This window comes from Bombus huntii, chromosome 7, assembly GCF_024542735.1.
Source record: "Bombus huntii isolate Logan2020A chromosome 7, iyBomHunt1.1, whole genome shotgun sequence".
Taxonomy (NCBI): domain Eukaryota; kingdom Metazoa; phylum Arthropoda; class Insecta; order Hymenoptera; family Apidae; genus Bombus; species Bombus huntii.
The window spans coordinates 8693231-8717291 of NC_066244.1; the positions used below are offsets into that span (position 1 = coordinate 8693231).

Consider the following 24061-nt stretch of genomic DNA (forward strand, 5'->3'; position numbering starts at 1 on the left):
GTACATCATCAAACAATGGCACCTAGTTCTACGAAATCGAAGTTGGCCATTGTCAATGATCTTTACGGGGCTTTCATAATTCTACCGAAACGTTTCTTTTTTTAACTTGTTTGCTGTACAGTCAGCGTTGAAGAAACATTGATTTGTTATTATTATCACCGATTGTTTCCATAAAATAGAGATAACGTGGCCGCCTTCCGGAAATTGCTGGCTAAAAGTACGGTCACCGAAATCTGCCCTGATCTCGCGCGTATTCACGAACGAATAAAAGAGAAGCAGCGAGAACCGCGATGTATATTTATGCGATCACGTTAACTGGGAAATTAAATTCTCGCGAATTTCATCGAGGTTTACGAGGTGGTGCGAGAATTTCACGGTCAGACGTCAAAGAGCAAGCAGGGTTTGGACAAAATTTACACCACCTCTTTCCTTTTCACTTCGGTGACTTTGTCCTCGTTCCAAGTGACGTTTATTGGCTTTTTGCGGGAATATCCCTGGAAATGATTAAAATACCCATGTATCGATAGAATGCGATCCATTAAAAACAAAGCCACTTCTTTCGACTTACGAACCCAGCGGGGGTAATGCGTAAAGTCCTAACGGTGATTTATCAACGTGTGCATTTATCGTGTCCTACGTCTATAGCCTCTTTGATCTTTTAAACGATTTCAAGAGAAATTTCCAACAAAAGGGAACAGCAAGTGGGAAAAGAAGCGAATATTGGAGGCATCGCGTCGATACAAACGGACGCTCTTTACCCTGACAACGCGGCTGTTATCACCGGCAACGTATTAAAACCATTATCCAAGTTATTTCGCTTGAAAAGAAAATCTAAACGTGGAATTTGCACCCTGCAAATTGGCTCCGGCTACGCTACAATTGCAAAGCAATCGAAATCGATCGGTGATGGGATTAAAGAACGATGGAAGCATTGCCTGTTTTCATTCCGAAAACTATGCGTGTTATATATATATATATATATATATATATATATATATATGTCGGGATTTACATTAGAATTAGGGTTAGGGGCGTGAAACGAATCTTCGTTTGGGTTACACGTTGTCGTTATGCAATAGAGAAGACATTGACTAGTGCAAATACGATTATTATAGAACCGGACAAGTAACCGCGGTAGTTAGGTGCTCGAGATACTAATGACAATGATCCTAGGTTCAATAACGAATCCGCGGTCAACGGGATGACAACAGAACGTACTCACAAAGTCTAAGTCTGAGAATAATCACTGATCGCGAAGGCGTTACTCTTGGATCGATGAGATCGCGAGCGAGAATGCCTTTCCCGTCCCGATGATGCCACACAGGAAAACTATAACGGGGTGTGTCTAAGGATACGAGATCATCGGATTCGTCGAGAAAAGCCTTCGTTCAGAAAGTGTTGCTGCTAATTGGTTAATCTCCATATCGGTGGTTAGAAAAGGATGCTAGCCGCCCTCGAGGGAAAGTTGCTAGTGGGAGACGCCGCTCGTTGAAAAATATGTCTCCCCTATCTTCCCGTAGTTGGGACAAAGACTGTTTGTCTGTTTGAAGGACTTTAGTTAACTAAACCTTAAGATTTATAACGGGCCCTCGGGCTAGCCGAACATGTACTGCGGAGACGCATCGACATCTGGCAATCATCTTACTCGAAGAATAGGGTCTGCACGTGGCGAGCCACGGGACAGAAACCGTTGGAATGTTTACTATCGCGTGTCGCCACAAATATTTCTTTTAAGGAGAGCTATAGAATTACTTCATACCTTTGTTAGGCAAAGCGTTCATCCCGTGACCGCGGCTACGTTCGGCGACTGACTGTCGCCTCGAGCCCAAGCTCATTATCACAATTCTCGAATAATTACAATCGGGTTGAATAACTACAATTGTTCAATTACAGCTATAGTAGACTCTAGGTTACAATGTTGCGGGGTTATCCAAAATTCCAAAGGCTCCGGTGTTCTTTCATCTCCGACATATATATATATGAAATACGAAATGCGTGCTCGTCGACGTAGAAATAGAATGTACAAATGCAAAGAGAGTAACGATGATTAATATCCGCAAAGAGTAAGGTCAAAGGTGAAATATACACGAATCACCAACATACAGCTCGTTCAGGTTTTTATTAGAAATATAAACAAATAGTATTTTACACTGATTGATTGGAATCGTTTGATAGAACCTCACACGTTATCCCAGACGTTCGTATCTTCGTGTTCTCTCCGAATACACCTCTTTTATACACGTACGATCAATCATCGGTTTATATTTAGAAATCTCTTGCTCTCTTTCTCGCTCTCAAAATTCCGCACCCGTACGCACAGATGATTTATCGAAGACGCTCTGCGTGATAATCTGGGTATTAGCAGATTCGGGGTTCGTGTAAATTGGTCGCGAGAACACCGCCACAGTCTTCGTTTAAGTTAATCGAAAACACCAGTGGTTGCAACGATCTTCGAAACATTTAAGGGGGTATTCTGGTCTAAACATTTTTTTTTTTTGTCATACTTCCAAAGTTTAGACATTCAAGAATATGCCCTTAAAAGGATTTTTCAAAATTTCAATTATTTTATGCGTTACAGCCATTTTTGTGACGCGGCATCTGCTCCGGTCTGACCGAAACAAACGAATAGTAGACGGTAGACGTTGTCCGAGTGAACTTGTCTCAAAACTTTAAACGCCTTTTTCTCGAAACTACCTTTTTCGAGTTGGCGTGCACGATATCTCAAGTTCTAATGAACCGATTTATTTTAAATTTGATCTGGATGTTCCTTATATACTCCTCTATCGTCCGGATCACGCTCAGCTCAAAATCTTTAGTATTACTATTTTTTAAACGTTCGGAATTGTCAGAAAAACGTGCAAAATAAGAAATTTTTTCCAAACGGCCGTCATTTTCTGAAAAAATGTTGTATTGACTTTTCCAAGGTTCAGACGATAACGGCATCCATACTAATTAAGAATCCGTTCGCATTTTTTGTTTCGGATGACCAGAAGGGTTGATATCATGCACGCCACGACATCCCATTTTTTTGGCAGCACTTTGCCAGCTCATAACTTTTTAAATATTGAGTTTTTCTCGGTGAATTTTTTACGTAATCTCGAAATATCAATAAACAAATGCTAAAAAGAAGAATAGCAAAAATATCTTTTGTTTCGCTTGTACAGAGCTTGAAAAATCGCCCGAAATTCATGCCTCTAGATCAGAATACCCCCTTAAAGATCCTCGCAAATACAAATTCACAATTTCAAATTCATCTATAGATACTTCAATATTTACAACGTGTCATTTAAAATCGCGTTATTATCGTAACAAAAATCTTTCCAGATCCAAGGATCCAATATGACGTCCAGCCGAAATTTATTCGACGTACCGTTGATTCTCTGGTTTCTGGAAATTTGTTCGGCAGGCAACGGACTGTAACGTTATCGATAGTCGACGGGTTCGAAACTTCGCTCGATTTCTCAATCCGACGCCGGTTCGTCGTTCTCCAACTTTTCCATTTGCTGACTTGGCACCGTGCAGAACTTTGTAAGTTTTACCAAGTCTTCGGACCGTGCCGGCGAAAAATATGTAATTGATCGCGGAGAATCGAACGCGGACGTCGGAATAGAAGCGGAATCCGCTCAACGCAACGGTAAGATTATTGTTTCGAAACGATATCGAAGGAAGAGAACAAGGCCGATGTGTATCGTGCATTATATTTTCCCGTTCGAATGAGATGTAACGACTCGATTATTACACGGAACATCGATAGAAGAAGAAAAGGAAGATGCACGTGTACACGAATGCACGCGCGTTCAGGCCGGGATGCAGCTAGTATCGAGAAAAGAACGTGTGTTTGCGTGTGCAAAAGTAAGCGGACTGCGAATCACGAAAGGTTTCAACGAATATCTCGAGTATTCTACTCTCGTTTGGCACAAGATCGCCTTCGTTTCAGAGACTACATGGAGGATTTGTCGATACCATCAAACGAGTAAGGAGGTTTAACGTACGCTCGGATACACCCTTTTCCCTTTGATGTGTTTTTTTTTTTTTTTTTCATCTCGTTTTCCGCATCTATGCAGAACGTCCATACCGAGCCGTTTTCTTTCTCTCGACTCGCACAAAATCTACTTGAACCGCGAGTCCATCTAAAGGCCGCGTTTCTGTCGTGTTTCTCGTTACGGAACGGAAACTTAAAGCAAACGACAAAGATCAACGAATAAACATAAAGTCGTAGAGTGTTTTAGAGACGAGGTTTAGTCGCTCTCGTTCAAAAATACTTTTTTCTTTCGGAGAAAGAAACGCCAAAGGCATTTCACGATTCAGAAATTCCTTCGTGTTTCTTTCGTTTCAAGGAAATCATACCGATCGTATAAATAATTACATACATCGTCAATGTATAAACTGGCAACTCTCGTTTTAACGAAACTACCACGTTTAGGAACTTTATCCATTTCCATGTCGAGTCTCTCGATGAGAATCTCTTCAACGAATGCTGAAATCCACCTGATCCTCTTCGTCTTCCATCTATCAGCGATTCCAACAGACCTTTCGTAGTCAACGATCTCTCTGTGTTCGACCTACGCGTCAAGCAATTGTTCCATCATCTTTGAGGAATCCTCGGACGACTTCCGTTTCCAGAGGTTATACGATCGCCCAACACCACCCCCCCCCCAAAATCGTCAGTTCGTAGAGGCGTGTTTAACCACCGATTAACAGCCATGGTAGAATCACGGTCACGCAAAGAGCCGCCAAGCAACTGGCACACATTGCCAGCGGACTGGCAGCTGCCTCCGGTTCCGCCTCGATCGTGTAATCCTCGTCACGCTCGAATTCATGGACTTCGACGTCGCACCGGAAACAGACTCGACCGCTCTTCAGATGCGAGCTGTCCCTTCGAAGCAACAACGCTGAACCTTTGCGCTCGATCTTCCATCCAGGTTCTTGCAGCAGCATACGAGTCATCATGTTTGATCCTTCGTTCTTCACCGTATGCTTTGACAGAATTCTTTGTTTCTACTCGTTCGCTGTCGTTTCGACGTTTTCCAGGCGAACTGGAGCATCCGGTTTCTTTCGAAAAAGTCGCTGCTTGTTCACCGGTGTCTTATTCGTAGAGTCAGGTTGCGTGTTTGGACGTTCTCAAGGCTGAGACCACCGGTATTCCGCTACCTGCAAGACAATACAGAGTTAATCAAGAGGACACTGGTGTAGATTGTTTGGACGTCAATTACGCGGACAATAGTCGAGTTGATAGATGAGACGTTGCTTAATCTTATCTTCCACCGTTCTAATTTTTATAGAAGATACAAATAATCTAATCTGACTGACTCGAGGCAGTGATTCACCGCAAAACATGCGACACTTATCAGCTTATCGACGACGATACAATATCTTCTTAAATGCTTTTTAAGCATTATATCTATTCACTGAATAAGAATATGTTGACCGACGCTAATTGCTTCCGAACGGAATGAAAATACGAGAAAAAGAAGTATAGAAGGTACACCGTATAGAAACCGAGTTCCGGTTATTTTTATTCGCGTGCTAGTGAACTGCAAACTTGATCAGCAGACGACGGTCCATGAAAACGGACCTAGGATTGGTAAACAAAAATACGATTCTCGAAGAATTATGTACTAAATTGTATTATCTCTTCGTTCCTGACAATATGTAACGAAATATTGTAGGATCTTACTACAATTAGTTTATTTCATTTAGATTAAACGGGCGTTGGTTAGACAGGAAACGATGGTTGTTTAACGCGAACTAAATACAACAACGTACTATAATTAAGACAACTAAATAGTTAATTTGCAATTCTCGTCACCTCGGTTCCAACGCTCTCGCACACGCGGACCGCGCTCTCTCGACAACGCAATTCGCACTCTCTGACTTCTCAACTAGCACTGCTTGTTAACTCGTCCTTGTCCCTTAGCATCCCTTTGTCTTTTGTCTTAGTCCCACCACGCACGTGTTTCGCAACCGCTCGTAGCCAAGGTCAGACAGGCCTTTTCCGTGTAACTATTCGATCGAAGGACCGACGATACATCGTTGAGCCTGTCGACGATTAAGCTTTCTCGCGACATTGTTTATGGTTCGTCCGATATCTCTTAGGCCTTTCGTCCGCGATACTACGATATTAATTACAACGAGAATTTAAAACTTGTTCGGTAGAAATTCATTGAAAATGTTAAGCTCTCGTTACACGTGGAAAATAGGAAAACACAATACGCCAGCTTTCGCCAGGCTTAATGCGGCCATTAAGCGGGAAACGAAGCTACGAAATTCAACTCGCGACTGGAGATTTAGCTAGCAGGTGCTTCGGATTTATGAGCATTTAATACGCAGACACTGATGCCGTGGGCGCTCCATCAACTTCCCGCGCGGCCAGAAACGAGAATTAATCGAAGCAACTTCAGCTATTCCACCATAGCTTCAGCGAACACCGAGCCAAGTTGACTGCTAAACCAAGCGAAACTCGCGGGCTTGGTCCACGAAACTTTAGCCGCGATTCACTGCAGGTGATACCATACGATTACAACGCAAACAACGTTCGGTTCGAAGATATCGTTAACCTGTTAATAAGAAATTCGGTAGGTTAGCGTCGACGACGTTCATGTGGTAACGACCATACCCAAATCCACGCCATTCCATACTACCTGACAGCGAATCGTTAGGTTTTCACCTGACCTTTGCACATGGCCCAACATTACATTTTCCCTATTACGTAGGACAATCAGGATCTTCCCTTTGCCCCTCAACACCTAAAAACGCGACGTATAAAAACCGCTAGTATTCGACCACGAGACTAGTCTCGTGTACAGTTTGGCCGCGATTTGAACAACTATTTTAACTTCGCTACTTCATTGTAACATTACACCTAATCGTTTTCGTGAATAAAAGCCTACGAAAAGCTATAAAAGCACAGTCAAGTTAAGTTATTGCTCAGCTACTCCTTTTTTATCCTTAATTTTACGTGACATTCGCAAACGTTTTCAATCGTCGTTTTATCTTACCGTAGCCTCTTACCGTCTGAATTGGGAAAATAAAATTTTACGATACAGTTCTCGGTAAACGCGATACAACAAACGTTTGCGTGATAAGGAGTATTCGATTCACGTTAGGGCATACAGTTCCCTATGTGAAAACATCACGAGAGAAAAACAGTCAGATTTGCGTTTTATCGAGGTTTTATAATCTTCATATAAACCCAATTATGAAATTTCGTTCCATCGTAAATAAGTTAACCGCGAGCAAATCGTTACAATATTTTTACAATGTAAGCAATTGTGTAATACGACGAACACTTTGTGGAGAGATATTGAAATCTAGTAACGCGAAGATTAAAGATGCTAAATTGCTTTTTCCTCTCGCGGAGAACGGCACAAAGTGACAAGATTCGCAGCATTTAAATAACATTTTAATTACTCCAACTTATAATGCTATATTACACCTAATTACGATGTGTACGTATACTATGAGTAGAGTAAATAACTAATCAGAATTACAAATCTCTCGAGGAAACAAGTATTTAGTACGTAACACGTTAAGAAGCTAATCGAACGACAGATAGCACGCAATTGAGAAATTCCTACATGAAGATGAATAAGACGGTCGAAAGGAAGAATTTTAAGAGTCTGACAGATTCGAGCAAGTAATAAATCTTTCAGCGAAAAAATAAGACCGTTCAGAGTACGTGATCGAGCGAGTCGGCCGTTTCTCAGGAGAAACGAATCATCAATAATAAGCTGTGAAAACTGGTCAAGAGGCATTAAGTTCGGAAACGGAGAACTTTCATCGGTACGGCCTTTCTGCCACGTTCTGCACCGAGCTTTGCCCTAGTTTCGCTTCTTCGACGACTATTAGTACCGATTAGACGAAGTTTAAGGCATTATCAAGTAGAAAACTAGGCAAGAGGAAAGTGTTTCTGTCTTCTTTTTGCTTTTCTTGCCGATAAATTAAACGAATGTAGCCACTTAATTAAATCTAGTGCGATACCTAATCAACGTCGCTCGTAATAAATCTCTGTCGAGAACGCTACGCAACGTTCACATGCCACAAAACACAATGGGCTGCTGACTTAACTACGACGGCGATTCAGATTCCGGTCGACTTTAATAATAGACGTAGCAGTGAACTTTGCTCGGTAAATCGGTCGGCTCATATCGTTATAAATCGTTACCCTATCTTGAACAAATACGGGTCGATAACTCTTTGCAAAATTTGCAAAATTTTTGGCCGAATCGAAAATTGTCTTATTTAGTAATACGAGAACGATCGACAACGAAACAAAATTGTAAAAATGCTTCCTTGTAAAAACTGGGGATTGTGACTTGTCATGTTACTCTGTAATCTTCGTTTCTAACGATGCGACGAAAATATAAAGCTGCATCGCGGAAGCCCATGAGGTTTGGCAAAAAGCAACGAAACGTTATCGTATCGGTGGAAAAATCGAAAAACGGACAAGCATAGGGGAAAGATATAAAAAATTCCATTACACGCGACTATCGCCAGACCGAGCTAGAGCAAATGCTCGGAGGGATGCAGTTCGCGGTGCTTTATCTCAGCCTGCTTTTGTTCATTGCTCGCTGAAGGATGTAATGAGATTCAGGAACAACAACACGCTTGACCGTACCCAAGTGGGCATACGCGGCCAGTTACATCACCTTGCCAGCTCTCGATGCGCAGCTCCATGGAGGAAAGAAAGAAAGGAGAAAAAGGAGAGTACACGCGGGCTGATTACAAACGTGAGCGGTAATTATTCGAAAACACAATACAGGAACGCCTCTCTGCCGGTGCACGCGTGCATTTCAAGCTTTAATCCGATCAGATTATCGAATATCGGTTTTAAAATCGAGCCACCGCGATACGAGAGTTATTAACAGCTACGCAAAATTCATAATTCGATGCATCGTTGTGAGTTCACATAACGCGAAAATTGCTGAATCATAAAGGTACTTTGTAACATCGATACATCTTTTCGGAAGCTGCGTTTCAACCTCTTAACGCGGAAAGTTATATATATATATATATTAACATATTTGAATAGAGAATAATTAATGACGAAAATGGATGCACATTTTTCATAAGTAGCGTGCGGATATTTATGAATTTTATTTAAGGAATTTAAAGATGCAAGAATATAGAGAATGCACGAAGCATTCAAAATTATATGAAATATTCAACGTAGATATTGTAATATTTAATAAGCGAAAGAAATTTCTAGTTAGGTTCCATTTCTCGCGTTATATTCATAAAAATATAAATTTCCATAAATACCTGTAATCAGTTTATCAAATGGTAGATATTTTAGTATGAAAGCTGTCGTAGCTTGAATCCACGAAGATCAATGGACAAAATAATCGACTAAACTAAAACAACCTATACTCTGTGTACGTATATGCGTGTCAAGTGGTTCATCTTATCTCGGCAAATGTTTGATAAAACTGAGATAACGAAAACGAGGGACGCGAATCGAGAATCAGTACAGCGAAATTAAGTAGAAGCGGGCGTTCGGTGGTCAGACACTTTTACAGCCGACTGTCCCTTTTAGAGTATTTTAATCCGTCGGAGAATAAATGGAACAACGGGTTCTTCTCATTTATACAGCAAACTAAGGCAACGAACGAGTCGTGCCAACTTGCATAGTACTACGACACTAGTCAAACTCTAAGACTCTATGAACGCCGCTTACAATATGCGGTGGAAACTTGGAAATGTCATAATTACATTACGGATCTTTGTGCGACTTCTATTTTTATGAGCATACGCTAATTGAAATAACAATTGAAAAATCATTTACTTCGCCTCGTAAATATTCCAACGAATGTTTTACAACTTTGAATATGTTGCACAGTTTTTCATATTTAAATTTCTTAGAACTGCACAAACGTCTGTAATTCAATCACGAAGTTTCAATGATGTAATCAGAGTTTTTTCAGTGGTAGACTCTGACGTTAAATCCTACAGCCATATACATAACGTTTGAACCACTTAAATATACGAGACTTACTTTTCCTTCAAAGAGCGACTCGAGAAATGTGTCGTTCCATTAATTGTGGTAATTTCGGATTAAACACTTTGCAAACGGTTCCGCCGCTCTCTCGTTAGAGAATATTGCGATAAAAATGTGTTGCGCGAAAGAGAACATTCTAGAAAGTATAAGCGAGAGTCGCGCGTTCTTTTTTTCTAGGTCGTAGTTTTCTTTTTCATCGCTAAAATGGATGCCTTATTTTTGTTTGGAGCACGCAACGATTTCCTAAAAATTTATAGCTACTTTCAATTTGCTCGAGAAATCGTCGTAAAAATATAAAATCGGTAAAGTGTTTTCCAAATTGAGCTAATACCCGGAGCTTCCAACGATTTCACCACGATGATCGTTGAACTAGTTCACGGCTAAAACAGGAAACCGAGTTCCGAACTAAACTGTCTACAAATACCCAAATGAATCTCATCCCTTGCATTTCGAACACAAAAATCATAATACCAACGAAACGGAAAAAAAAAAGAATTTAATTTTCAAACGAAAGAAACATAAGCAAGAGAATGAAAAGTTTGGAAAGTCCATTGTAAGAACTCGGCCACTATATTCGACGCGTCTTAATTCCCCGAGTCTTTAATGGCAATTCTCTGTCAAGTTAACCCAAATTGGCGGTTCAGTGACAGTAGTTTCGCAAGCTTTTATCCAGTCAACTAATGGTTTCCTGGTTAAAAGAAACAAGATTCTTGAAACGAGTTTCTATCACCGTATCACTCGATGCAACCAAAAGAAGAAGAAGAAAAAAAAAAGAAAATAGACCGATTATAAGTAAGCACACGATTATAAGAAAAACGTGCGTTTTCACGATCAACAACTTATAATTACATTGTTCGGCTTTTCGAGCGTCGAATGAATGCACGACAGGTGCAAGAAATTGCTTTCCGCTGTGTTTAAATATACAATCAGCACATTATTAGATCGGAGAAACGGAATGGCAATCGTTACCGGCTGCATCGAGTTAATTTCATTGGAGATTCGTAGCAGGGAGATGCAACGAAGCTGATTCGGCTTTAAAGACGGCCTAATAAGAAGGCAACGATATTCAGTCGTGTCCGAGTCACGGCAAACATTTCCACTTGAATATTCGCGCGAAAACATTCAGGTAAAACGTTGCAGTTTAGCGAATTACGAAAGAGATGACACCGTTTGCTTATGTTAGTTCCACGTCGTAACCTTCCTAACTCGTCGTATCCGTCGAATCTTCCGAGTCAGTTATTCCATTTCAGTTATACGCTCGAGTTCTTCGAGAATACGTCGAATCGAGATACACGAAAGATGAGACCGGAAGATGGATGCTAATTAATTGGATTGTTCCGATGGCGAAATCGGCGAAGATTTCATTTTAAAATCGTCTCGACGAGCTTGGGAAGACGGTATTATTTAAGTTGTGAAGAGCGACGTGAGCAAATTGCTCGGGTGCGATGGGACTTTTTAGCATGTTTTAGAACGAGGAAATTTGCACATCATTTGCATATCAGTGCGCGCGTCGTAAAAGAAACGTGAAACCGCCAGACCCGTATGCACCTAAAGTTTCCTTTCTGCAAGCTGCTCGAGAGGTTTTTAAGCTTGACATTATTTTAAAATGTCATTTAAGGACGACCTGAGAATGACCATTTACGGCTATAAAAAAAAAAAAGACTGGAAGAATAGAGAAAGAAACTGAATTTACATCAGCGTATCACGCGAACATTTCATAAAAGTATACAATACAGCTTTGCCGTGGTAGCGGGCTTTCAGATTACGCGCTTTAGTACGAACTTTGGCTTTTCCTTTTTATCGCTGACGAATATTCGTCGAATGGGTACGTATGGAATTCGAATCTAGCGGGCTTTCCAGGGACGCGCGCGGATTGTGTACCGCTCTCGCAAAAGCTTTGAAACGAACGCCCCGAGGTCTTTTGTTCGTTCCGCCAGCGAACGTCTACACCGGACGTTTCAGCGATGGCGACACAATTTTCCTAGTAAACGAGTGCATAAAACGTATTTACGCGCATTTAAATGCACACGGCTCGAGTCTGACAGGGCCAACAATGCGAAACTTCGCATTCGAGAATTTCGCCAAGATGCAGAGAGAAAAGGAGAGAGAAAGGCGAGAAAAATTGACGCGTCGAATTGACGAGATCGAAAGAAATCATCGCGACCCTTTTCTTTGCACAATAAACGCACGATTACGTTGTCAGAAAAAATGAGCAAACGTTGAGCGGAATTGCATTACGGGACGATAACGAATGAAATATTATAGAAATAAATGTCTCAAAATGAAGTACTGTCTCGCGATAAATAATATCGATATCGTTGAAGTACGCGCTGATAGAGTAACTTTGAACGAAACCGAGCAACTTTCAATTCATACGCGAAATTCGAATTGAGGAGAAATATTTCAGCTTCGTGTCATAATTCGCATACATAAGATATTTTACGTTGGCTCGTCACTTTGACGGGATAAATCTGAAAGCCTTGAACCACAACGGCAAATAATCCTATTACAGGTATCATGGCAGTGGCATTAGTAATTTGGCACGAATCACCTTGCTTACGCTCGCTGGTAAATTCGTCACGTGTTATCAATTCACGTTCATCCTCGCCACTGTTTTCGTCCACCATTGCTAACGTGACACACGAAACTGCTTTTGCGAATAATTTACGGCCGCGTAAAACGAATGTAAAAATTCTACGCTTCGATAATTCCATGCTCATAAACTAACCAATTTTATTATTGACAAATCCTTGAGAATTCGAAATGTTCCTGTATAATGCAAACAAAACGTTGGTCATATCTGAACGATAGCTTTCTTTCGTCGAATCTTCATGGCGATATGACGCATGCTAACGATAATTCACAGGAATACGAACAGAGAGAGGACTGAATATACGATCGACCAAACTCGTAATGAGTTCTACGTCTTACCCCGAATGGTTCACAGTCAGATACGCTTGCACGCTTTGTAATACCGCGCGAGCAGAACGTTTTTCTCATTCAGGCGGTCCCATTATCGGAAAATTTGCAGCAGACATTTTGCGTGGAATCGTGGAATTCGCTCGATTGTCCGGATGGTGTGTTCGTAGCCGAGGGATCAGATCCTAGTGTAAATTCGCCAGAACTTGGGGCATAAAGACCGGATACGCTTCCGTGGGAAAACATTGTCGCAACGAGATTCACGCTTGCGTGCGACTTATACAATACACTCTTAGTATACGATATTAGCATCGCAAATTTATGGAACGACTACCCAGACGACTTTTACGGCATGCGCGACGCGATATCGTCGCCAAGAGGAAGTAAACAACTAGAGCCATTCTCAACGTCGAACGAAAAGGTAAAAGTCCAACTGGACGTTACTCGAAGCGATTATTCGAGTAGCGAACATCTAACGAACAGAGAGAGAATTAATAATAACGATCGAATAATAACGATGAAGAATATGTCACACGATTAACCCGATCATTGCCGCGATGACAAATAGCGACTGTCATGCTATGGCACACGCGTACACATCGTTTCGAATTTACTACATTGCGGAAGTCACGCCGACTCGTGGCTGATGGCACGCGCGAATCTACAAGGTCTCACGTTTGACCCGTAAAAACAATGCGCCATTGCGTACTATTCAAACCTACGCATTCCAAGCTAAATGTGGTATCACGAAAGAACAGAGCATACAAATTTCCCAACTGTGACGCAAACGTCACACGAATATCGATCACGGCAACAAAACTATACAAAACATTGTCTGTTTGATTAACCTCTTCAAGAACGAAACAGATAATTATATTTCAGTGATCTCGAACAAATGTACGACGATCATTGAGCTTTTAAGGTTTGTTGAAGGTATTTTGCATATTTATTAAATCTTTCGTTACCGAAGAATTTAAACAGTAAACGATATGAGTGGTGAATAATTTCGTGCCGAATATACCGTTAAATGCTGGAAATGTAAATGTAAAAAACAATTTATCTAAATCTTTAGAAATATCGAAGGAAAACCGTAAGCGTCAACTTCGTGCCAACGTCCCTCTGTTTACCTGAACATCTCTACTTGTCACTTACATCATTCCCACTTCAACTATCCTCGCGGACCGAAGAGAAACAAATCCTGCGAACGTAAACGAATCCCTGAAGAGGTTAAAAAAAAGCACGTATGTTTCATACACGTTCCTGTTGACACGTACCTGTGATGCAAGGCAGCAAAATGAACGAGATAGACGCGATCGTCACACGTGAGTCTTCGCTAATGCGGAAACGGGCTGAAGAAGCGAAGGCGCGTCGTGTCGATGCGTCGCGCACGTGGAACAGACACGTTGGCCTTCTTCAACCTCGACAGAGAGGGAAAGAGAGAGAAGATTACACGAGGTGGAACGTAGAGACGCGCGTCCTACCTCAAGCACGTCTGACACGCGAATGAACACCCGCGAAGAGCGATGTCGCGACGGGAGCCAGCAAGGGGAGGAAGCTAGTGAACGCGCAACAGACGCGAGAACCGGGGACCCTACAACGTTTGCTATCCCCGCCGCCTATACGATCCTCGTGATTCGTCGTTTCTCCTCGAGGCGAAGCTCGATTGGTCCACGAGTACGGCGACGTGTACGAAACGGGTGGCCGGTTTTGCCTCTACGGCCTCTCGCTAATCGAACCATCGGCGAATTTCACGACAGCTGACGGTGTTTCTCGATGGGACGCAGGCTACGATAACGGTATCGAAGAAAGCTAGTTTCCAACAGTAGACCAGGTTAACCATGATCGATGCCTTGGTCCAGGCAATCGCGATTTTGTATTGCGTAAATCGAAAGTCACTTGCGGCAGGTGTGTTGAAAATTTAATACGATGGCTACGTTTTGTAGTATTGGGGCAAAGTACTAAGTTGCGCGATAAATTTGTTTTACGATGTGGTTATATTCTTCGCGATGTGTTTCATGGACACGAATTGGCCATCGAAATGACTAATCTTATCTTATCTAGTTTTATATAAAAAAATGTACATAAAATAAAGCAGATCTGAGAATAGTACGTGTTTAAATTTCTACGTTGAGGAATATCGAGGAATCGTAAGCAACACGAAGCCTTGCGTCGTATGAGTTTCACAAAAGAAACACGACGACAATTATAAAGGTGTTTTATTGTTCTATATTTGAATGAAATGGTTTCTGTCTCTTTCAAAACGATACTTCAAATTTGAAAGTCAACCATATCGTTTTACATCCATCGTATCGTTAGATAAACAATTAACCACATTCGTGATCTACTGAATGAAACAAGGTGTCTGACGTATTATGGTCATATTATCGATTTCGAGTTTTCTGAATGGAGCAAATATCACACTTCCTAGTTATCTCTCTTTCTTCTATTTCTCTTGTTTGAAGATAAGCTGCCTTCTGCAAACAACCAACACACATCCGGGGAGTCTTAAGCGTAGACCAGATGAACGATACAGCGGGAAGTTTCTTCATACTGTAAGCCGTGGATTTGCGAACTCGAGAAACCACTCGCGTGCCGCGCAGAACCTTAGCAATCGTGTGAACCTGATTTCCGGTAACCTAAATTCTCGTGTTTTCACGACAATCAGAGAAACCACGACATATCATTCTATATCCATCATAATCTCTATCGATCGTTTAAGAACGGATAGAGAAGCGTTCAGAGTATAAAATATTTAAACTACACATACGCAGATTATTTTATTCGATGGAAAAATAAAACTTGGCCGGATATAATCGATAAAACTTTCTTTCGCGTTTAACTGATTGAACAGTGGTTCGTCATATATCACAAATGATAATTCGTTGGTAGGTAAAGACCTACGAAGGTGCAGTCTAAGCTGAGGTGGAAATAGCCCTTACCGTGACCGCAGATCGTAATTAGCTGCGAGTATGTCAAGCTGATACCCAGTAAGACCAACCTAGGCATCTTGTTATAGATTAGGAGGAACTAATGCGTGTGCAGTGGAAGGCGTGTCAGCCATAACGACCAATGGCTATGAAACGCAAGCTACCGAGAAGCTCTGCGACGATAATGTCAAAGAAAATCGAAGATACAATCCTCGTGGAATTAGCTCACTCTGCGCACGAAACTGGTAACAGCGAGAGACCGAGTACGATAAAAGCAACGAATAGAAAATGATGGGAGAAATGAAAAAACTAATTCGTCAGAAATAATTGACATAAATCTAAGTTCACCAAGGACATCGAATGACCTAAGCAAAAATATGAATTTTATTTATGACAACTTGTCGAGGAAGCATACGTAGATAAAACGATTCGTTGCGACCACTGATTACCAGTTTTTCCTCGACCCTTCCCAAGGATAAGAGATCTTCCAATTTCTCTCCCTGACCCTTCCACCTATTTTCACCTCGCCTCTATCCCCTTTTTCTTATTTAAGCTACCGCATTCGTTCGTTTAATCCACCTCTGTCTTAATCTAATTCTTACACAGTGTACGTATGTTTATGCCGCGTGTTTATAGATTGGACAACTTCCTAGTGTAATATCTTTATGCTCGTTACGCGGTATTATGTAATAAGTCGTGAAGATAACCTAACTCGAGGTTATATCGATATCCAGAGTGGAACGTGTGGTAACTAAATGAAAAATTCCTTATCACGGAACAACGTCGATATCGCGGTCGTTTGTTGCCACTGGCGATATCGACTCTAGTATCGAATTATCGGCGTAACAATTATAGTACAATGAGCAATATTTGGGAAAATTTGTATCCACGTCGACGAAAAATATAAACAGAGGAAAAGGGGAAATATAACGAATGTTTTATCTGGCGAGAATACGTTCGATAAATAACTTGATACTGTTGAACAAAACGAAGTGACATGGAGTACACCATAAAATACGTGAAAATTGGTGGCACGTTTATTATGTCAGAATTTATATGCGAGTTTGACACGAGCCCAACGACAGCGAACAATAAACATTAAACGCGCAAGCAGTTACAAACTGGAAATCGAACAAAATTCGGAACGTTCTGTCGAAAAGACAGATTGGATCAAATATCGCACCCATTTTCAATTCGTCTCTGAAAATATTTCTGGAATAATATTCCCATAGGTATTTCAGAGGCAGCAGCTGGTTATTTACGCGAAGGCTTACAAACCGAGCGTGGACTACGTGGGTGGCAGAGGATTTACATGAGAAATTTCGCTATTTCTATCCCTATCCACCGTTTTATGGCTTTCTCTCGCGTCGGATCTATATTTTACGATCGTCCGCCCGTTCGCTTCACAATTGAACTTTCACAATGGCCTTTTTCTTAATGATCTACATCATACGCACTAACGCACTCATGTTGCAGCTCAACGATGCGATTATAAAGTCATCGAGTCATTTAAGAATAGCGTAGTATCGTGCAAGTATTATTTAGAAAAATCCCGATGAACTACAGTGCAGGGGAAAGTGGAAATGCTGACGGGTCGGGAAAGATGAGAAATCCTAATGGGCCATATGGTCAAGCAATATGCTCGTGGCCCTTTAAGACAATAGATAATTGAAAAAGGTGCGCGTGATCATCTTGGCTCATCAACAGCTGTGAAACACATGTGCGTAGTAGAAGTATTAAAATTGGTATAAAAGGACATTTTGATGAAGAAAGTCAGTTAGTCGTTAGTCATCAGTTGAAGTTAGTTGGAGTAGACCATGAGTTGTGAGTTGTGAGTTGTCATTCAAAAGTTGACTAGTTGTACCAATTTAGTTGTTTCAGTTGTATTACATTAATACGTTAAGAAATAGCTCTATTATATCATTATAAATAAATTTATCAAATAAATAAATCACTATAATAGTTTAAGGAAATAACTATTCTCTATAACCAAGAACAACCCAACGACGTGGAATTTTTTCCAATTAGCGTACTTCTATTCCTTTCTTTAAACTCAGCGCGATAGTTAGTCGGACACTAACGTTGCGCGTGGCCATCTTAGAGCCTGTTGCTACTTGATGTGAAACTCTTTGAAACACGCACTCATCAATTACTTCTTTCCCAAATCAAGAAATTTCTATGCCCACCCCCCAGCAATTTGCCTAACATTAAACATCGTTTCTATCGTTCTATACATTTTTTTTTTTTTTTTTTTTTTAGTACATGTGCATTTCCTCTACAAATCTACGCGCTTATGCTGAGTCTCTCCGAACTATCCGTACGCTTTAAAGAAACTCGATCGCATTAAGTTGCAATTCGAAGCAATCGAGTAGAAGTTGGCCTGAACGATCTCTCGCACTACAGTAACTCGAGTGACGTAAGAGTGCATCTTTAATTATTGAAGTTCGTTTTTAATAAAGCTAAGAGAATAAATGGCCAACGCGTCGGCGTGGCAATGTGTAAAAATGTAAAAAAGAGGAAGGAAAATTCCGAGTAATCAGAGTAAATCAACTAAATATCACAATCTCCACCGTTTCTTTGAAACGTATAAATGAATATGTAAGCGAAGTACTTTGCAAATGCTTAGATCAACTAAACATGCTTTTAGGACATACTTCCCTTATAGTATTGCTTATTTATGGTTTCTCTTGGCTCGTAAATTTTTGAAGATACTGCAATAAATAGAGCTCTGATTTAATAATAAATGTCGTAGAATATGTATAAGGTTATGTAGAGAAACGGAGACGAGAAACGGGAATCAGTTTTGCGAAATGAATAAAGAATAGCGCCAAATATACGAACAGGATATATCAAACAATTCTCGCTAACATTTCCAAATATACTATTGCTACTCGACTAGTAACTTAAAATATCTCTCTAAATATCAATTATTTGTAATCACGCGACACTGATTCAAGCAATCAAATTTTCATTTAATAGAGTTATAAGTTCTAAGATTTTTGCACAGCGGTGTATACGTAACATATGATAGCTGTAACACGCATCATTTACAATAGACATACATCAGATCGTCAACGATGAATAGTGGTCAGACAATTGAAAGACGTATACGAAGAAGTCAGTGACCCCGATCGTTTATACGCGACCCCAGATGTCGAGTAAAAAAGCGGTGTTAATGCGATTACACAAATTCGAAGATTTTAGTTTCGCTTGATCGTAATACGATTTCCGGTACAGAAAAGAGGGTGGACGGGAGCGCAAACATCGGTTTTCAATAGGAATACCGTTCAGAATGGTGAATTCCAGCGAGCAGATAGCAGAATGAGCGGAGAGAAGGCCGAAAAATAAAACGGCAAGAAAGGGATTCAATTAGATCCTTAATGGAGCTTGTATACGAGACACTTGCAGCCACTTGCGGTTGCTGGACCGAGTTACGACTTGCAACGACCTGACCAGGATTCCTCTGAGCCCCCATCGCTCCTTTCCTCTCTATCCTACCTTCCGACACCCGTTCGTTGCCTCTTTCTCTTACCAAACTTTGGGCATCTCTCCAAGATACCGCAGAAATCGCATACCATGTTAGAAATTCAGGGCGGTTTGAACTTGGCTCGATGCACCACTAGCTGAATTCCGCTGCACAAGCACGTGAGATTGGCTAACTCCGAGGGAGCGATCCGGAATTCGTGTGCACGCTTTTCCTCCAGAATTTTTCGATCCGAGGAACTCGATCGGTGAACGAAGCTGTGGAGTCGTGCGAACCGGAAGGCGCGTTATCGATTACCACGCGAGAAGAAACGTGTAAAGCCGCGTGTCTCACCTTTTACCGCTTGTCTTACGATATCGAATCAACCAGGTGACAAAGTGTAGAAGATCCGGTACGAACGAGGACCATATTCGAGTCGAATATTGCGATTAATTTCAAATTATGTACGATATTGGTGTGAATGAATCTTATACGGTATGTAATCAAAATGTTTGAAGAGCGACTGTTATGTTTGATGAATGTAGCCATAAAAGAAATCATAAAGTAAGGATTAACGTTTTATGGCTGTAATTGCAGTAAGTGCGAATATAGCGATGAAAAGCAAAGCAAATGGAAAGAAACGTCTGACTTTTCGATTTGAGCCAATGTCTGCAGGATACGGCTTATATATTCGTTTCAACGCGCTGAATAATGAGAGCTGCGTTACCACGCGAGTATCGGAAGAGGTTTGTACACGTAACCTAGGGGCAGATTTACGTAAAACATTAATGATTTCAAAGTTGCAAATATCATGCCTATACATATGCATAATACAGTATGTAAAAACGTAGTGATGCATTTGTATATTAGCATATTTGAAAACGATAAAAAAACAGAGAACTTTGTAATGCCGGAAATTTACATTTTCGAATATCGAAAGATAAAAAAGATGGAAAATAACATTAACATTAAGTTGGAACTTATGGTATTCGTAAAGATTGTAAGATACTTTATTTTACACTTACCTGCTTTATATCTTTTATTTCTCTTCGGTGACAAACGCACAAAACATATTTAACAAAAATATTAAATGACGCGAAGTAAAAATTCACTTTCATGCGAAATACCGTAAGAAAGGGATTTGAATCGTGACACGACATCGAAGAACGTACATTCGATGCAATTGGCGAAAATGAATTGTATAATAACAACAACGTACAACATAATAACATGTCATAATATTTCATCCAGGCGCAAAATTATTTGATACGTTATGATAAACATGATTTATCAGATGTATAGGTCGTAAGATTCGTCATTGGAAACACCTGCAATGCTACGCTTCCATTCGTGTATTCCCCCTTTGCAAATTGACGCGCATATTTCTATTATTCAAACAAATCGTTCTTATCAGAATTACATACCGAAAACATTATTCTTTCTATTATCTAATCACGCATTAGTTATGTACACGGTGATTTTAGCAATACGCATATAAGAGGATTAATTCAGATCCACTTTCAGATAGATAAGAATAAAAATATTTGAAAACATAACCGGGATCGTTTGAAGCATATTCAATTTTGTAATTTATCCCGCTAAATGAATTTAATTGGTTCGACAATTTGTACGCAACGAACACCCGCGCATAACGCCATCTATCGGTTACCGCAGGAAACAGTTCGTACAGCCTTTAAACAAGTAGTTTAAACAATCGTTAATACATTGGTCAACATGCAAAATATGTTCGAACAATAAAATGAATTCGTATTATGGAAACGCGAAGTTAAATAGATTATCGACGTACATTTAGTTACCAATGTAAAAAATAGGGAAATTTGATAACTACGTTAATGTAAAGATCTTGATATAAATGTCAATAATTCCGTGTTATTTTCATAAAATTAATTGAATTAAACACTTATGGATTGGTTGATAAAGAAGGTTCCTTTAACTGACATGTTGCAGAGAATTGCAATTTAAGCACCGAGACTAAGTACCTAATTGCTCTTAATTAGACTAAATTGAAGGTTACCAGGGGACAAGTAAACGTGAACCAGCCCGTGGCATCGTCTTCCTCTCGACCAATCGTGAGACTCGTTTTTACCGACAACTACCAATCATAAGGCAAAACTTATCGGCGCTACGAGCGCCAATTCGATGTCCCAGATTAAACTGACTATAATGGTTTTGTTTTTCTTGCCCTAATATTTCATATATAAATTTCATTAAAAAACCGCATAGCTACGTATCAATCGTTTTTTAAATTCGCAACGAACCTGTTGCATAATTCATAAGTTCGAACCTTCGAACATTTCATACATCTGATACCATCGTTGATCGATCAATTTCGTTGCAATGTTATGAAAATAAAAATAGTAAACAAAATATCGAAAGGACGAAAGGATGCAAAGAACATTTTATAAAAGTACTTACCTCGGACGTAGGGACGAAGGCACTAGGTCCATCGAAAGCCGGCACCGGTACTGGAAGTCCTCTATCCTGCAATAAATATTTCAATTATTTGAAATTTCATCAAAAACGCCTAAGCTTGCTGTAAATCAAAAGTGTTTCTCGAATGCCCGGCTAGCTCAGTCGGTAGAGCATGAGACTCTTAATCTCAGGGTCGTGGGTTCGAGCCCCACGTTGGGCGAAAGTTTTTTTTCTGTTTTCGCATTCAAAAAATAATAAGATATTTAACCACGATACGCTTGATTGCATTTTATAGAAAATATATTAAACAATATATTCTTAGAAAAAAAAAAAAATAAATTATCGTACATCTTGGGATTCGACCGAAGAGTATGTTTCACGTCGCTAAACTTTGTTTTATGAGCTGCATGTATTTTATATGAGTCATACGAAACTATCGATCAGGCTTTACACAGCAGGCTCGCTATATCGATTGTAAAAAGGACTTCCAAAAAGCCGTGACTACAAATAGCACAGCCGACTTACACATGTTTAGCCCCATGCAACGAGCAAGTCAAAATGGCTGACATATTTTTAGGCCACGTTTCGACGCTGTTCCATAAATAGACAGTTAAAATAACTCCATTAACGCAACGTATCAGTTCTTGCCGATTCGCGGTCCAAGGATTATAACATTGGCAAAGTTTGCGCGAAAGCGAACATACATACTATTTTCGACGTTCGAGAAAATAAAAATAACCCTTTCTCAAAATGAAATGACCATACCGGACGTTTATTTACGAGAGACTCTAAGAAACGTAATACATACTGGTCCACGTACACCGTTTCTAAATGATTATAGCGAGACGTTCGGATGGGTACTCATAAAACGAATGACTCGTCGTTTAGTTTGGAGAAAGAAAAAATATCCTAAGCCCAACATATCCTAAATAAGTTTCCATCTTTAATTTTATCTCGGCTTTATTCAACTTTATCGTTTCGGAAGTTCGTAAGCTTGGCGAAATAATTATCGCTATACAGAATACCGATGATACTCGATTACTAGAGGCTACGTGATTAAAGATTTAATATACGCTCACCTTAACCATCTCCAGGATCTCGGCGCATTTGATCCTAACATTCTGGAAGGGGCAGTTCACGCTGAGCCTCAATATTACCGGTAGATGTAGCGTCACCAGGCTCAAGTACTTATTCGCCTGAGCTTGCCTCGGACCATCCAGAGCATTTCCCAGATTAAGCATCCTGCCAACGTCCCCGGGAGTGACGTCGGGACTCTCCAGCACCCTGCCGCTCTTCGAAGAGACATCTTCGTCCTGCGAGAGCGGTCTTTTGATCTGACCCGCGCTAAACTTCCTTTCTTCGTTCTTACGCAAGTACTCCTGCGGTAATTCGGCACGCGTGCAACGATGTCGGCCGTCGTCCAAAGGTTCGTCCGCGTAAATTTCGAAATTCTTCAGCTTCGTATCCTCCGTACGATTATCGTCTTGTCTGTGATAAATTTCATTGGCGTTCTCGTTCTCGAAACCATCCAGAGTATTGAAAACTACTCCGTCGCGATTCCTGATCGTCATCTCCGTCTCGTCGAAAGAAACGTCGTCCACGCTGTCATAACAGCGACGATCGCGCGGCAGAATGTCACCCTTCGGGCGGAAGTTCAAATTCCTGCGGTCGAAATTCGCGCCCAAGTTCTCGTCGAATTTCGGGCTCTTCCCGTAAATCCTGATGTCGGAATCCAACTCGTCATCCTCCAATTGCTTTTGTTTCGCGCCTTTCACCTTCACGTAGTTCTTCGTTCTTGGTCTATCCTCTAGACTCACTTCGTTCAACCTCTCGTTCGACGACGAGCCAAGGTATTTTCTCTCGCTCTCGCTGCTCGATCCGAATCGGGTCTCCGAATTATCCTTAAACCTTAGAAATCTGTCGTGAGGCTCGATCTTGAAACCCTTCCCCTCGTCGGACGACGTCGAATGCCCGGACCTGTAACTCTCCACGTCACCCCCGTATCTTCTCCTCTCGTTCGGCGTACCGTAGCCCGTTTCGTTCCCAAGTCGGCCGTCGACGCAATCGAACGAGCCCGATGGATATCTCTCGGAGCATTCGAGGCTGTTGTCCTCCAGGAAAGCGGGATTCTCCGTGACGCTCTGAGGGAAGAAACCCTCCGTCCTGAAGGAATCTTGAAGCAGCGGCTGCTGCAGAGAGGGCAGAACATTCTGCGGAGCCGATTTGGTCGGGGAGCGCTCGATGTTCATGTCGTATCTTCGCGTGAAAGGTTATGAAGTTTCTATTAGCGCGCCACGAAGCTTAGATACAGCGGAGAAAAAT

General features: G+C 40.9%; 2 protein-coding genes and 1 non-coding gene across 8 annotated transcripts in view; 1 reads left to right on the forward strand and 2 right to left on the reverse strand.

Annotated features, from left to right (window-relative positions):
- Window positions 1–24061, reverse strand: part of LOC126867603 (sestrin-1) — a 152853-nt gene that overhangs the window by 105507 nt on the left and 23285 nt on the right. For all 5 annotated transcript variants that reach the window (XM_050622286.1, XM_050622281.1, XM_050622285.1 and 2 more), the window contains 2 exons: window positions 22819–23995; window positions 21743–21808 (listed from right to left, as the gene is read on the reverse strand). In XM_050622286.1, the coding sequence (XP_050478243.1) occupies window positions 21743–21808; window positions 22819–23995 (1243 nt within the window). The remainder of the gene's footprint in view (window positions 1–21742; window positions 21809–22818; window positions 23996–24061) is intronic.
- LOC126867620 (uncharacterized) lies at window positions 2101–14437 on the reverse strand. 2 transcript variants are annotated; one of them, XM_050622316.1, is made up of 3 exons: window positions 14191–14437; window positions 14069–14114; window positions 2101–5151 (listed from the first exon to the last, which is right to left on the reverse strand). In XM_050622316.1, the coding sequence occupies exon 3, from the start codon at window positions 4948–4950 to the stop codon at window positions 4684–4686; it is 267 nt and encodes an 88-aa protein (XP_050478273.1). In that variant the 5' UTR covers window positions 4951–5151; window positions 14069–14114; window positions 14191–14437; the 3' UTR covers window positions 2101–4683. The 2 variants fall into 2 exon arrangements, with proteins under 2 accessions (XP_050478273.1, XP_050478272.1); XM_050622315.1 differs by lacking the exon at window positions 14069–14114.
- Window positions 21887–21959, forward strand: Trnak-cuu (transfer RNA lysine (anticodon CUU)). Its single transcript has one exon. It is a non-coding gene; the product is annotated as a tRNA-Lys (tRNA).